At 38.5% G+C, this 13,071-nt stretch overlaps 1 protein-coding gene across 2 annotated transcripts in view; it reads left to right on the top strand.

The window, feature by feature from the left end:
• INTS2 (integrator complex subunit 2) overlaps positions 1 to 13,071 on the top strand; it is a 56,610-nt gene that overhangs the window by 10,382 nt on the left and 33,157 nt on the right. For both annotated transcript variants that reach the window (XM_044921927.1, XM_021704576.2), the window contains exons 8-11: positions 2,448 to 2,674; positions 4,836 to 4,961; positions 10,102 to 10,173; positions 10,253 to 10,367. In XM_044921927.1, coding sequence (XP_044777862.1) covers positions 2,448 to 2,674; positions 4,836 to 4,961; positions 10,102 to 10,173; positions 10,253 to 10,367 — 540 coding nt within the window. The remainder of the gene's footprint in view (positions 1 to 2,447; positions 2,675 to 4,835; positions 4,962 to 10,101; positions 10,174 to 10,252; positions 10,368 to 13,071) is intronic.

Raw genomic sequence — 13,071 nt, 5'->3', positions numbered from 1 at the left:
AAAAAAAAAAAAAAAAAAAAAAAAAAAAAGAGAGAGTGAGAAGGAGCAGGGAGGAGGGAGAGGGAGAAGCAGACTCTCTGCTGAGCAGGGAGCGCAATGTGGGGCTCGACCCCAGGACTCTGGGATCATGACCTGAGCCAAAGGCAGACACTTAACCGACTGAACCACCCAGGCACCTCTACTTAATTCATTTAAAAATAATAATAACTGTATTAAATATGAACATATTTTTAATGAAAAATAACCATATTTTCCAAAAATTTAGTGAGAAGAGTAGTATTGTTTTACATTCTTGCAAATCTCTTTAATGTCTGCCTTAATAGAACCTTTGGAAAGCTATATTGTATGCTTGTGAGAAAATGAGAATAGAAGCGGCCATTATAATAATATTTAAGGAAATGTTTTTGACCTCTGGACCCTCTGAAAGAGTTTTGGGAATCTCTAGGGTTCTGGGTTAGATTTGTCATCAAAATAAGTTATTATAGTCTGTAATTTTAATACATATTTTTTATTGTGGTAAAATACACATGACATGAAATTTACTGTTTTAATCCTTTTTAAGTGTATAGTTCAGCGGCATTCACAGTATTTTGCAACCATCATCACTGTTCATTTTCAGAACTTTTTCATCATCTCAAACAGAAACTCTGTATCCATTAAATAATAATTCCCCATTCCTCCTTCCTTCCAGCCCCTGGTAACTTTTTTCTACTTTCTATCTCTATGAATTTGACTGTTCTAGGTACCTCATATAAGTGGAATCACACAGTATTTCTCTTTTTGGGTTTGGCTTGTTTTAGTTATCATAATGTTTTCATTTTTTTTTTTTTTAAGTTTTATTTATTTATTTGACAGAGAGAGACACAGCGAGAAAGGGAACACAAGCAGGGGGAGTGGGAGAGGGAGAAGCATGCTTCCCCCGCAGAGCAGGGAGCCCGATGTGGGGCTCAATCCCAGGACCCTGGGATCATGACCTGAGCTGAGGGCAGACACTTAACCAACTGAGCCACCCAGGCACCCTATCATAATGTTTTCAAAGTCCATGCATGTTGTAGCATATATCAGAATTTCTTTCTTTTTCTAGGCTGAATATTATTCCATTGTATGTATATACAAATACTATTTGTTTATTCATCTATTGATGAATATGTATTACATTTTGCAACAGTTTTTAAGTTATAAAATATTTTACTTTTTCAAAGAACATTTCGTGGTGGAGCACCTGGGTGGCTCAGTCAGTTAAGCATCTGCCTTTGGCTCAGGTCATGATCTCAGGGTCCTAGGATCGAGCCCCGCGTTGGACTCCCAGCTTAGCAGGGTGTCCGCTTTTCCGTCTCCCTCTGTCCCTCTGTCTCTCTCTCAAAATAAATAAAATCTTAAAAAAAAAAAAAAAAAAGAACATTTCATGGTAACTCTGTAAGTAGAGTTCGTATGAAGGACTCTGTGCAGAATGATTTTTATCTTGTTGAAAAAAGTGAATTAGACAGTACTGCCTGGTCCTCCAGTCATTTTTTATGCTACTGGCTCACCATACTTTTCTATATCCAAATTCTACTTTATTTCTAGCCCATTTGAGAACTAATTTTTTTTTTTTTTTGAGAACTAATTTAAGCTTTGCTTTTTAAGGGAACTGAACATTTATTGTATGCTTTCTATGTGTCAGGCACTGTGTTAAGCACTTTGGTATGTTCATCTTGTTTGTAATTGTCCTTTGTGTGAGTAAATTTCTCTTATTTATACCTAATGCTATTGAAAATGCAGACATCATATTTTACTTAGAAACATTCTAAAAATGACTAATGTTTGCCTGGTTTTTTACAGTTTAGAACTGCTTTCATACGTATTTTTTTTGTTCATTCATCTATATAAAAGATATTGAGTGCTTGCTATATGTAAGACACAGTGGTAGGCCCTGCCAAGTAATAGATGACCAAGACATGATCCTTGCCTGAAGAACTGTGAGGGTGATAGATAGATTTGTGAACTAATTACAACACCCTTGGGAGTTAAATATTATTAATAAAATATTCACTTCCTTGTCATTAAGGAAAGTGGGGTTCAGAGAGGTAAGCGTACATAATCAACGGCTAAGTTATTGTTTAAACGCAAGATGTTCTGTCTCCAAAATCTGAGCACTTTCTACTGTATCAGAGATGACTCCTTTAGTTATTATGTATTTGAAAGTTTAATGTTTAACCATTTAAATGATAGTTTACAGTTCAAATTGTCATTAATTTAGTGTTTTCTGTGCAGCCAATCCAGATTAAGGTGAGTATTCTTCAAAGGAATCAGTGAATTTTGAGTTTGCTCAGTTAGTTAAAATGAGATTCTGCAGTTCTGACAGCCTCTTCAAATGGGTCAGTTTTAAATGTTTAACAGGGGAGTTTCGTTTGAGCATCCTTAAGTGCTCCATGCTTCCTTCCTTTTGTGGTCCATATTTTTTACAGAGAAAAAGAGAGACCAGTAGTTCTGTCCTTTGGCAAATGAGAAGGCAGCTTCTTCTGGAGTTGATGGGCATTCTTCCCACAGTAAGAAGTACCCGCATTGTGGAAGAAGCTGATGTGGAGATGGAGCCCAATGTGTCTGTGTATTCGGGGCTGAAAGAAGAGCATGTTGTGAAAGCCAGTGCACTCTTACGTCTGTACTGTGCTTTGATGGGGATCGCTGGACTCAAGTATTCAATAATTTGATATTTTACCTTTTTATCATTTTACTTTCTTGTTTCTAATCCCAAGAAAGTGAGCCGAAGGCCTTTTATTCTGAGGATTTGGGTTTTCTGTTGGGCTTAGGCAGTGGGCTGGCCTATATTAAGAATAAAGTCCTAAGGCAAAAACGTTCCCAGGTGGGATGTATCCATCTATTTTTGTCAGATTGTAAATAGAATTATGTGAATATGGGAAGGGCCAGAGCATTTTAAGAAAACCTGTGACTTTACCACAGTTTGACATGACTAGAGTGAATGATCTGTGAGTGATACTTTATTGAGCCCATGCAGCTAGTTGAGGTAAATCTCTTTCCTTTCACAACTGAGATCACAGATTATTTAAAATTGATATATAGTGATTATTAAGCACAGGGTTTCTTATGGAGTCACTGCACTACATCCTTTTGAATAATGTCCTCAACCGTTATACATACAGTCCTCACTTTGCATGTCTCTGAATTTCACTAACCTCAGCTTAGCGTTGGCTTAGTTAAATAACACTGTTCCCTCAACAGCTAATGTATCAGTTACCATGATACATTGACCAAGTAATTATATGAAATACAAATTTTGCCCAGAGCTCTTCAAGCCACAAGACACTCTGTGAATAGCAGATGCACCTCATTTCTTTTTTTTTTTTTTTAGAGATTTTATTTATTTATTTGACGGAGAGAGACACAAGCAGCGGGAGGGGAGAGGGAGAGGCAGGCTTCCCACAGAGCAGGGAGCCCGATGTGGGGCTCGATCCCAGGACCCTGGGATCATGACCTGAGCCGAAGGCAGACGCTTAACGACTGAGCCACCCAGGCGCCCCTCATTTCTTTTAAAGTTGTTGGGGACCAGTCACTGCGAATCTATTACTCAGTTGGTGAACAGACAGGAAAGTGCAGAGTTGTACTGTTGCCTTGTCTCAGTGATAGACCCATGTGTCATTTGACAAAAATAATTGAAAGAAGGAATTGGCCAAGAAAGATGAATGTGTAGCAAAGAAACGAAGGTGGTAACACTGGAAGTGGCGTTTGAACCAAACATAAATGGAATAGCTGATCATGACAGTGTCGCAGCTGCCATTTGAGAAACCCTAGATACGTAGCAGAAGAACTTAGTGAAGGTGCCCTTGTCAATATGATTGAGGAAAGTCATTGTGGAAAAAAGGATGAAGTCCCAGAGGAGGTGATTCTGGCAAAAATCTTCACATTAAAGGAACTCTTAGATATTTCATCACTGAACATAATAACAAAGGATAAAATGTTGGCATTAGATCTGAACTTAGAAAGGGAGATGACAGTTCATCAAGGTGTAAGAAAGAGGTTCACTCCACATTATAAGATATACAATGAGAACAAAGCAAGGGCTTTTCAAACTATTCTTAATAAATTTTTACAAAGAAAACACTTCAATTCCCAGTGTTTGTAATATTTTCAACTATAGAGCACTATGTAAATATTTGCTTTTTTAAAGAAGAAGATAGCAGGAGGGGAAGAATGAAGGGGGGGAAATTGGAGGGGGAGATGAACCATGAGAGATGATGGACTCTGAAAAACAAACTGAGGGTTCTAGAGGGGAGGGGGGTGGGAGGATGGGTTAGCCTGGTGGTGGGTATTGAGGAGGGCACGTTCTGCATGGAGCACTGGGTGTTATGCACAAACAATGAATCATGGAACACTACATCAAAAATTAATGATGCAATGTATGGTGATTAACATAACAATAAAAAAATTTAAAAAAAGAAACTAGTAAAAAAAATACTTGCTTTTTTTTTCACTTCCCTATGCATTATGACTGACAAAAGCTTTTGATGTTTTGGCAAATTTTAAAGGTCATGAACATTTAACTTTCCCCATTGGTTATTTCAATCAAGATGCATAGTTTCAGCTTGCATGGTTATTTTTATGGTCCCACACTACTGTGCCAAGTGAGGATTGTGTGTATTTGTGTCTGAGGAAAAACCGTTGTAAGCTCAACAGTTCTGCTTTTAATGATTTAAGATGTTAAAGATTTTATAAATAGGAAGGTATCATTATAAAGCTCAGAATTTATATCTGAAAAGTTAAACTCTTGGGAACTTCCTTTTTCTCCCTTCCTCTCTCAACTAACAAAAGTAAAGCCTAATAATATATCCCTTTTTTAGACCAACTGAGGAAGAAGCTGAGCAATTGCTGCAGTTGATGACAAGCCGTCCTCCTGCTACACCAGCTGGAGTTCGCTTCGTTTCGCTTTCCTTTTGTATGCTGCTGGCCTTTTCTACACTTGTCAGGTACCTTCCTATATAGGTTGCTCTGTTTTCTGAAGGTCTGCTTTTGTTTATTTATTGAAATGCACGTATAGCATTAATTGGGAGCTTACTAGAAAAATTGGTCTAGGAATGGAAGGTGGTATTATCTTTTTTTTTTTTTTAACAACATCTGTACTAATTTTTTTTTTTTTTAAAGATTTTATTTATTTATTTGACAGGGAGAGACATAGCGAGAGCAGGAACACAAGCAGGGGGAGTGGGAGAGGGAGAAGCAGGCCTCCTGCCGAGCAGGGAGCCCGATGTGGGACTCGATCCCAGGACCCTGGGATCATGACCTGAGCCGAAGGCAGACGCTTAACGACTGAGCCACCCAGGCGCCTGGTGGTATTATCTTTTAGTAAATGGTCTCAGTAGCATCTGCTGTATGCCAGTTGAAGGAGTCATTCTAGTTCTTCAAGATTTGGTAATGCAAATAGCAGTCCCTATTCCCTTCCGTCCTGTTTCCCTTCCCTCAAGGGACTTCTTTCAACTTTCTTCAGTTCTTTTAGCTGATTCTTTTGGTTTTTATTTCCACATCTTTAAATAACATGTTCGTATTTGCTATATTTTTGATTTTTCAATTTTAGGAGTAATCGTTGATTTCCTACAATGAAAGATGAGGAATTAGTTGTCTCCTTCTTGTCTTCCCCCCAGAGTATCTACATATCCTTCCCATCTTCCCATTGTCCCAGTACGGTTATATTGCAAGTTTGCTTTGACAAATATATAATTGTTCATATTGTCTCTACTGGGGGCTCAGCCACATAGTAGATGATAACTTTTCTTCTGCAAAACTTGTTTTTAGTCTTAATAATTATCCTGTGTTTTGTTTGTTTGTTTTTCATTTGCGCTTTGTTCTATGTACTTACGTTAATGCAACTTCAAGCTCTGCCAATCTGAACCTCCTCTCAAGATATTCAGGCTCCTTATTCTTTTTTTTTTAAGGTTTTTTAAATTTATTTGACAGAGAGAGACAAAGCGAGAGAGGGAACACAAGCAGTGGGAGTGGGAGAGGGTGAAGCAGGCTTCCCGCCGATCAGGGAGCCCGATGCGGGGCTGGATCCCAGGACCCTGGGACCATGACCTGAGCCGAAGGCAGACGCTTAACGACTGAGCCACCCAGGCACCCCCAGACTCTTTATTCTGTCAATTTCATTTTCTTAAGGAAGTCTCTCCTGATTCTCTGAACTAGTTATGTCTGCATCTGGTATACAGCTCTCATCCTGGAATTGCTCTTCACTATTATTTTCAGGACTTGCTTCATGTCTCCTTTGTTGGATCTCCTGCTTCCTGCCTCTCATATATATATATATTTTTTTTAAGATTTTATTTTTATTTATTTATTTAATTGAGAGACAGTGAGAGTAAGAGAGCACAAGCAGGGAGAGCAGCAGAGGGAGAGGGAGAATGGGACTCAATCCCAGAATCCTGGGACCATGACCTGAGCCAAAGGCAGATGCTAAACCAGCTGAGCCACCGGGGTGCCCCAGGATTTTATTTTTTAAAGTAATCTGTCCACCCAACGTGGGGCTTGAACCTACAATTCCAAGATCAAAAGTTGCATGCTCTACTGACTGAGCCGGCCAGGCACCCCAACATATTTCCTTTTTTAATTGCTTTCTCATGTTGCTTTTTTAGCATGAGTATGTGGGAGGTCAGCTTTTTTGAGACTGGCTGTTTCTGAAAATGTCTTTATTCTGCTTTGGCACTTGATTGAGTTTCATAGGGTTTAGAATTGGAAGTTGAAAATAATTTCCTTTGAGAATTTTGAAAGTCTTGCTGCATTGTCTTCTGACTTCCAGTGTTGCTGTTGAGAAGTCTGATGACATTCTGATTCTTGGTTTTTTGTGTAGCCTGTTTTTTTGTGTGTTTTTTTTTAATATGGAGACATGTAGGATTAGCATTTTGTCCCTTGGGTTTTGAAATTTTTGGATGATATGCCTGCTTTTATCTATTGTCCTAGGTATTTAGTAAACCCTTTCAACCTGGGAGCTCATGTCCTTCAGTTCTAGGAAATTTTCTTAAACTCATTTGTTGGTTATGTTCCACATGGGTTTTTTATCTTTCCGAAACCATCTCTTATTTGGATATTGGACTTTCTGAAATGATTATCTTATTTTCTTACCCTTTCCTGTTTTCCTTATCTTTGTCTTGGTCTGCTTTTTAAGAAACAGCTTAGTTGAGAGACCATTTACATACCATAAAATTTGCCCATTTTAAAATGTACAATTCAATAGTTTTAAGTAGATTTACAAAGTTGTACAACCATTACCACAATCTGATTTTAGAACATTTTTATCACTGAAAAGATACTGCTTATTCTACCTTCGAGGATTTGTTTTCAACTTCTAATCCTCTGTCACTTCTGATATCTAAGAGCTCTTTTTTGTTTTCTGGTTATTTCTTCTGTACGGTAGCTGTTGCTTCAAGGTGGCATGATTTTTCTGATATTAATCATGATGATTGAAGAAGCTTTATTAGTTGGTTTTCTCCAAGTTTTTTTTTTTTTCCTGCTTTTTTTGGTCTCTATTTTTTAAGTTAGAACCTTTTTTTCAGGGCTTTGATCATTCTTGATTGTTTGTATTTAAGAGTAGGAGGGGTGCCTTGGTGGCTCAGGCAGTTGAGTGTCTTGATTTCGGCTCAGGTCATGATCTCAGGGTTGTGAGATCCAGCCTCACATCGGGCTCTGCACTCAGCAGGGAGTCAGCTTGAGATTCTTTCCCCCTGCCCCACCTCCCCATTCCTGTGTGCTTTCTCTCTCTCTCTCTCAAATAAATAAATAAATCTTAAAAAAGAGTAAGGAACTAAAAAGCAGATTGAATCTTTTAATGCATAGGTGGCTCTTTCAGAAACTCTTGGGCTTACCAGATTCTTAGAGAAGACTTTTGTCTTGCCTGGAGAGTAAAGACCTGAGAAGAAACCCATAAGCAAAGTTAAAAGTGAGGGTTAAGGGCTAGGAGATCTAAACCTGCAGTATAATCATTCACTTAATTCTACTTTTAGAATGGTGTCCCAGATATCCCTGGTTGATCCTCAGTTCAGAGACATCCTCTTTCAGCATTTCCAGAGTACAAATCTCCAGTATTCTCTCTGCTGGGGGATGGGGATTCATCTAATTGTGTCGAATGGAGGAGGTGATCTGGAGATCTACTACCTATATAGACTGTTGATCTTTTTAATTTAGTCTGTTTTCACTCTCCCTCCCAGAAATGCCTGGAGCTGTCAGTTCCTGAGCTCTTTGGGGATTCTGTGGTATAAAGTGGATTGGCTTTTCCCTCATGTTAGTTTAGTATTCTGCTTTCTTGAGTCTGCTGAGTTAGTTACCACTCTTCAAAATGTGCTCTCGCTTCCAGTAGTTTGTGTTGTTGTCCCTCAGTATCATCTTACGCATTTATGCCTTTTAGGAAAATCCCTTTAATGTAGTTTGAAGTTTTAGGAGGGTGTGAAATTAGGTAATAGAATCAAGTGCTTTCCTTTCTCTTTACCTGAAGTAATTGCTAAACATTATCTCTAATCTTTATTACTTCTAGAAGGTGGGTATTTCTATCTGTATTTTTGGATAGGAGAGTTAAAGTTTAGAAGGATCATTTAAATTTCTTGTTTGAGATCACATTACCAGTAATTAATAGAGTTAGGATTCCTCCTGAGCTCTGCCATGCTCTAAAGGCTGTTATCTTTCTACTATGTAATGCTGTCTTTTATTAGTGGAATCATTTAGCTATAGTTGAGAATGACCGTTTAAATTTTCTTAGCATGGGATAGCAGGCTTTTCAGTTGCTTTTTGTTTTACCCATTTACACTGCAATGAAGTGGAAGAAAATCAAAATTATTTTCACAAGTCAAAGTTGACTTGTACCTTTTAATGTAAGTCTAGGAATTCCCTTTAAAAACATTGTTGGTATGTTTTTATAATCATTTTTTATGTCTCATGAACCCATAGCTCTTTTTTCTTTTTCTTTGAATAGTGATCACTTATTTCTCTATAATTTTGAGTTCTGCTCAAAATGTTTCTGTAAGGGGCTCCTTGGTGGCTCAGTTGTTAAGCATCTGCCTTCGGCTCAGGTCATGATCCCAGGGTCCTGGGATCAAGCCCCGCATCGGGCTCCCTGCTCGGCTGGAAGCCTACTTCTTCCTCTCCCACTCCCCCTACTTGGGTTCCCCCTCCCACTGTGTCTCTCTCTGTCAAATAAATTAAAAAAAAAAAAAATCTTAAAAAAAAGTTTCTGTAAATTAATTTATTTTCCTTGGGCGCCTGGGTGGCTCAGATGGTTAAGCCTCTGCCTTTGGCTCAGGTCATGATCCCAGGGTCCTGGGATCAAGTCCCGCATCCGGCTCCCTTCTCAGCAGAGAGCCTGCTTCTCCCTCTCCCTCTGCAACTCCCCCTGCTCATGCTCTCTCTTTCTCTCTCTCTCTGTATCTCTCTGTCTCAAATGATTAAATAAAAAAAACTTAAAAAAATTTTTAAAAATTTTATTTTCCTTGGAACTGCTCTACTACTCAGTTTGTGACTTCTTTTTTTTTTAATTTTTTAAAAGATTTTATTTATTTATTTGACAGAGACACAGCGAGAGAGGGAACACGAGCAGGGGGAGTGGGAGAGGGAGAAGCAGGCTTCCCGCTGAGCAGGGAGCCCGATGCGGGGCTGGATCCCAGGACCCCGGGATCATGACCTGAGCCGAAGGCAGATGCTTAATGACTGAGCCACCTAGGCGCCCCAGTTTGTGACTTCTTGATGACTGCTTTAACTCTAGATTTTTTCCATATGAAATATTAGCTGTTAATACAGTTCTTCTACCATTTTAATTCCAGAAGGTCTTTGCTTTTCTAAAAAATGAGAGGAATTTCACTCTCTCCAACTTGCAAATGCAGTAATTAAGTCTTTGGGAGGGTTTGACTGTTCACATTCATAAAGAAAAGCAAAAGGCCCTTATTCTTCATCTCTGGAACTACTTCATATTTCAATGACAGTTAATGGCCACTTCAACAAGCAATTAATTTGAATTGATATTTCAAAATAGGAAGGAAAAAATAATTTCTGCTAAAAATACTTCCAGAATGTTTTCTCATTCTTATGGTAGTATATCTGGCTTAAGCCAGTGACTCTCTTGTATGTTTTATATAGTACACCTGAACAGGAGCAGCTAATGGTAGTGTGGCTAAGTTGGATGATAAAAGAAGAAGCTTATTTTGAAAGGTAAGATGACTTAATTTGTTGCAGTTAGTGTTTCTTATCCTCTCTTTGGACATTCATATTTTCTTTTTTGTTTCAACAGTACTTCTGGTGTCTCTGCTTCTTTTGGGGAGATGTTGTTATTGGTCGCTATGTACTTTCATAGCAACCAACTTAGTGCTATCATTGACTTGGTCTGTTCCACTCTGGGGATGAAGGTAATTTTCTTTTATTTTCTTTCTAAGGAAGCTAGTTCTAAGCTGGGTGTTTTTTTTGTAGTGTACAGTACGTTTTGTTTCCATTTTGAAGTAATTTTAGTTTAATAGTTTAAAATTTTATCAGGAGCTCTTAGAAAAAATATATATTATGAAAACATTTATTTACAAGAATAAAAGATGTTCAATATAGAAAGTTGGGAAAACCCAAAATATACAAAGCTTGGATAACACAAAAGAAAGGAAGAATATTATTTCATTGTTCATTGTTCAAGATACCAAGTATACTACTGTTAACATTCTTCTGTCCTTTCTTTACACTGATATATATATTTTGTATATATTTAAAGAACTTAACTAATATATGATGACATTTCCTCAATAAATGTTCTTTAAAGATTTTTTTTTTTTTTTTTTAAGGGTCAGTTTTGTTTTTTTTTTTTTTAAGATTTTATTTATTTATTTGAGAGAGAGAATGAGATAGAGAGCATGAGAGGGGGGAGGGTCAGAGAGAGAAGCAGACTCCCTGCTGAGCAGGGAGCCTGACGTGGGACTCGATCCCGGGACTCCAGGATCATGACCTGAGCCGAAGGCAGTCGCTTAACCAACTGAGCCACCCAGGCGCCCTAAAGATTTTTATTTAGAGAAAGAGAGCAAGAGAGAGAGAGCACGAGCAGGGTGAGGGGCAGAGGGAGAAGCAGACTCAGCACTGAGCAGGGAGTCTGATTAAATGTTCTAATACAGTATAATTCTCATTGATTGTATCGTAGTCCATCTTATGCACCAATCATGACTTTCTTAATGGATCCTGCCTTATTTGCTATGTAAATTTTCTAGTTTTTGAATGGTGCTTTTAGATGGTTATCCTTATTTACGTAAATATATACAGAGGCACTCACATATGTTTATCTTTAAACAGTTTTTTTTGTTTTTTGGGTTTTTTTTTAAGTAATCTCTACACCCAATGTAGGCCTTGAACTCAGGACCCCGAGATCAAGAGTTGTATGCTCTACCAGCTGAGCCAGGCAGGCGCTTCCTTTAAACAGTTTTTGGATTAGCTCCTTAGGAAAAAGTTCTAGAAGGCAGTTACTAAGTAAAAAAAATATAATGATGTTAAGGTGTTTAATGAGTATTGCCACATTACCTTTAAGCAAGATTATACCAGTTTAACTGTTCTCATCAGTGAATGAGAGTGCCAATTAACTGGATTCTCACCATCACTGGGCATTACCGTTCTTTTTAATCTTTACAATTTTGATTGATGAAAGATGATCTCACTTATTTTGCATTTCATCCATTACTAGTGAAACTGTAGTTTTAATTATTATTCTTTTTTAGTTATAGTTTATAGTGGGTTTTTTTTTTTTTGGTAGTTTTAAAAATCAGTTTTGGCTGTTTGTTTTTTTTTTTTTAAGATTTTTTATTTATTTATTTGAGATAGAGAGAGCATGAGGGGGGGAGGGTCAGAGGGAGAAGCAGACTCCCCGCTGAGCAGGGAGCCCATTGCGGGGCTCGATCCCAGAACACCGAGATCGTGACTTGAGCCAAAGGCAGACGCTTAACCGACTGAGCCATCCAGGCACCCCTTGGCTGGTTCTTTTGTGAAGAGGCTTATCAATGTCCTAATTTTCCTATAGGGATTTTTATTGATTTATTTTTCCTCTCACTGATTCAAAGGGGCTCTTCATATATAAGTGATATGCCATTATGTCTTACATATCATATTTCATTGATTTCAAGACACACATTTTATCCAATATTGAAATGGGGCTTTATTTTATAGTTGACTTGTAATGTAATATGGTTGTATTCCCTCCCCCCGATTTTTTTTCTTGAAAAGTTACTATTTTTTTTTTTTAAGATTTTATTTATTTATTTGAGAGAGAGCACGAGCGAGAGAGCATAAACAGGGGGAGCAGCAGACTTCCCACTGAGCAGGGAGCCTGATGTTGGGCTCGATCTCAGGACCCTGACTGAGATCATGACCTGAGCTGAAGGCAGCCATTTAACCAACTGAGCCACCCAGGCGCCCCTTGAAATGTTACTATTAAATCAGCATATATTATAGTCCTTAGCGTCTTTAAAAGTGAGAAGTAGGGGCACCTGGGTGGCTCAGTCGTTAAGCGTCTGCCTTCAGCTCAGGTCATGATCCCAGGGTCCTGGGATCCAGCCCGGCATCGGGCTCCCTGCTCAGCAGGAAGCCTGCTTCTCCCTCTCCCACTCCCCCTGCTTGTGTTCCCTCTCTCCCTGTGTCTCTCTGTCAAATAAATAAATCTTTAAAAAAAAAAAAAAGTGAGAAGTATACATATGTTGCAGTTGATTCTTCTCAGTCTTTTTGGCCATGTGGAAATTATTTTTGTGTGTATGTATTTAGAATTTCCTTTATGGTTCCTACTTTGCTGTTACACTTAGAAATGTTTATCTTAAAAAAAAAGGGGCACCTGGCTGGCTCAGTTGGTAGAGCATATGACTCTGGATCTCAGGGTGGTGAGTTTGAGCCCCATGTTGGACTAGAGATTACTTTTTTTTTTTTAAGATTTTATTTATTTATTTGACAGAGAGAGACACGTGAGAGAGGGAACACAAGCAGGGGGAATGGGAGAGGAAGAAGCAGGCTTCCTGTGGAGCAGGAAGCCCGATGCGGGACTGGATCCCAGGAGCCTGGGATCATGACCTGAGCCGAAGGCAGACGCTTAACGACTGAGTC

The sequence above is a fragment of the Neomonachus schauinslandi genome, chromosome 15, assembly GCF_002201575.2.
Source record: "Neomonachus schauinslandi chromosome 15, ASM220157v2, whole genome shotgun sequence".
Taxonomy (NCBI): Eukaryota; Metazoa; Chordata; class Mammalia; order Carnivora; family Phocidae; genus Neomonachus; species Neomonachus schauinslandi.
The sequence above is the reverse complement of the archived record's forward strand: the minus strand, read 5'-3'. Positions and strand labels throughout refer to the sequence as shown.